This window comes from Salpingoeca rosetta (assembly GCF_000188695.1).
Source record: "Salpingoeca rosetta unplaced genomic scaffold supercont1.8, whole genome shotgun sequence".
Lineage (NCBI taxonomy): Eukaryota > Choanoflagellata > Craspedida > Salpingoecidae > Salpingoeca > Salpingoeca rosetta.
Genome location: NW_004754926.1, coordinates 500,564 through 503,063, shown reverse-complemented (window position 1 = coordinate 503,063; position 2,500 = coordinate 500,564). Strand labels below are relative to the sequence as shown.

The window sequence follows — 2,500 nt, the reverse complement described above, 5'->3', positions numbered from 1 at the left end:
TGCATGCTTACGCGTTCACGAGCTCCATGAACTTGCCAGACTTGAGGGCAGCCAGGGTCTCATCGCAGCCACCAACGAGCTTGCCCTTGACGAAGACGGCAGGCACGGTGCGGTGGCCGTACACGGACTTGATGATGGCATGGACATCAGCGCCTTCAGCCTTCTCGTCGCCGTAGGTCACTGCCATCAACAAGGTGTGAGCAAAACATGCGAGGGTGAGACACATGCAGGTGTGTGCACAACGGTGGTGACCGTGACGCTGCAGACAGAAAGCAAGCAGTTGACTGAGCGCGCCAGCATGCACGAGTGCAGGACACGACGCACAGCATGGCAGGGGAAGTGTGGCAGGGTGAGTGTGGCAGGGTGAGTGTGGCAGGGGGAGTGTTGCAGGGTAAGTGTTGCAGGGTAAGTGTCATGGCTCACCTTCACCCTGGTCCAGCTCGATGATGAGGGCCTCAATGCCCTTCTCCTTGAGGGCCGCCTGCACAACAAGTGCACGCACACAGTGAGACACGAGGTGTCATAAGTCGCAAGTGAGACACAAGCCTTGGGTGAGTGGCACTCATACATTCAGTGAAGCGACGAGGACGAAAATTGCCACACACACTCACACTCACACTCACACGCGCACACACACGCGCACACACACACACACACACACACACACACACACACACACACACACACACACACACACACACACACACACACACGTCACACCTTTGCGCGGGTGCAGAAGGGGCAGTAGGTCTTGGAGAACACCACGACGGTGTTGTTGGCGAGGGCCTTCTCGACGAGGGTCTTGGCAGTCATGTTGAGGTTCTGGTGTGATCCAAACACGTTTCCCATCTAAGGACAAAGGCAAGAGACAGCGTATGCGGTGTGTGATGTGATGTCTGGCGTGACGTGTAGTGTGTGCGGTTGAGGAACAAAAGCAAACAAAGTAAGTGAGCGAGTGCAGCAATCCTCCTCATCTCGTCTCCGTCGCCACACACACACACACACACACACACACACACACACACAACACTCACTCTTGCACCCCTTTCTCTCCTCATCATCATCGCTGATCATACGTTCTGTTGTGATGAAATTTATCGAGTACTGTCAACAATAATCGACTATGACCAGCTCCGAACGCAGAAAAGTTGTTGTTGTTTTTGTGTGTGTGTGTGTGTGTGTGTGTGTGTGTGTGTGTGTGTGTGTGTGTGTGTGTGTGTGTGTGTGTGTGTGTGTGTGTGTGTGTGTGTGTTGGATGGCGAGGCTGAAGCGAGCAAGCGAGAAGGAGAAGTGAGCAAACGAGAAGGAGAAGTGAGGAGAAGCGACAAGAGGACGCGAGAAAAGGAAACGCGAACGAGAATTTGCAAGCAAGAATGCATGAACATGAGACGCGTAGTGGCGTGTGACGTGTGACGTGATGTGATGTGATGTGGTGTGATGTGATGTGCGGATCCATGTGTTGATGAAGCTAGAGGAAGGTGGAGTCGCCTGCCCAGATGGCGCCGGCATTGTGCGGTTTCCCATCACCAAACTCCACCAGGAACGATGCAAATTTACCCGTCTTGGTTGGGTCCCTGAACAAACGGCAATACATACCACGAAAATCGGCCATATGCCAGCGCAGCGCAATGAGTTACACTGGCTCATACAACCCCCTCATAACGCTCCCCCCCCCACACACAGCAACACACACATGAACACAACATGCAACACACAACACAGACACGTTGCCTCACCCTCTGGCCGTGCGAGGCCTGATCCCGCGAACGTGCTCTGCGCTGGTGTCTGCAACGTGGAACTTGAGCGCAGCCTGACACCATGAAAGACATGAAAGACAAGCAGCACAGCAGCGAAACGGGGTCAAAGCAGCGTGTGTTACAGTGTATGTGTACGTGAGTGAGTACGTGTGTGTGTGTGTGTGTGCGTGAATGCGTGGGAGTGAACAAGGGAGTAAGTGGGAGAACAACATGACGTACGTCACGTGGGCTGCCGTGATGTCGCACACAGCAGACACCAACCACGACACAACACACAGAGCCTACATTTAGCAGATGATCCTACCTTGCTGGGGATGCGCAGGGGAAGCTTCCACTCGTTTGCCGCCTGAATTGGGTAGCGCAAGTCAAGGCCACTCCCTGATGACGACGATGATGACGATGATGATGACGATGTGGTGGCGGTGGTGACGCCCGCCACCGCGCGTGCAAGTGTGTACATGCCGTGGGCAATGCACGTTGGCTGCCCAAACAGCTTTGCGGTGAGCGGGTGGATGTGGATTGGGTTGTAGTCGCCGCTGCAGCGTGCATATTGCCACCCAATGTTGTGTGGGAGGGTCCATGTGTTTGTCTGCTCCCCGGCAATCTCAGCCCGCTCCTTTGGCGCCTTTGGCTTGCGCGCTGTGTGCGCGCATGTGTGCATGTGTGTTTGTGTGTTGTGGTATATGCGTGCGTGTGTGTGTGTGTGTGGTGTGCGTTGTTGTGTGTGTGTGTGTGTGTGTGTG

The 2,500-nt window shown here is 54.6% G+C and overlaps 2 protein-coding genes across 2 annotated transcripts in view; both read right to left on the bottom strand.

Annotated features, from left to right (window-relative positions):
- PTSG_03575 (uncharacterized protein) overlaps positions 1-1,013 on the bottom strand; it is a 1,234-nt gene extending 221 nt beyond the window's left edge. The window contains exons 1-3 of the mRNA XM_004995249.1: positions 721-1,013; positions 424-481; positions 1-180 (exon numbers count right to left, since the gene is read on the bottom strand). The exon at positions 1-180 is cut by the window's left edge and continues 221 nt beyond it. Of these exons, the coding sequence (XP_004995306.1) occupies positions 8-180; positions 424-481; positions 721-849 (360 nt within the window). The 5' untranslated portion in view covers positions 850-1,013 and the 3' untranslated portion in view covers positions 1-7. The remainder of the gene's footprint in view (positions 181-423; positions 482-720) is intronic.
- Positions 1,014-1,200: 187 nt separating this feature from the next.
- The window catches only part of PTSG_03574 (uncharacterized protein), a 3,011-nt gene continuing 1,711 nt past the window's right edge, over positions 1,201-2,500 (bottom strand). The window contains exons 4-6 of the mRNA XM_004995248.1: positions 2,062-2,396; positions 1,737-1,810; positions 1,201-1,574 (exon numbers count right to left, since the gene is read on the bottom strand). Of these exons, the coding sequence (XP_004995305.1) occupies positions 1,469-1,574; positions 1,737-1,810; positions 2,062-2,396 (515 nt within the window). The 3' untranslated portion in view covers positions 1,201-1,468. The remainder of the gene's footprint in view (positions 1,575-1,736; positions 1,811-2,061; positions 2,397-2,500) is intronic.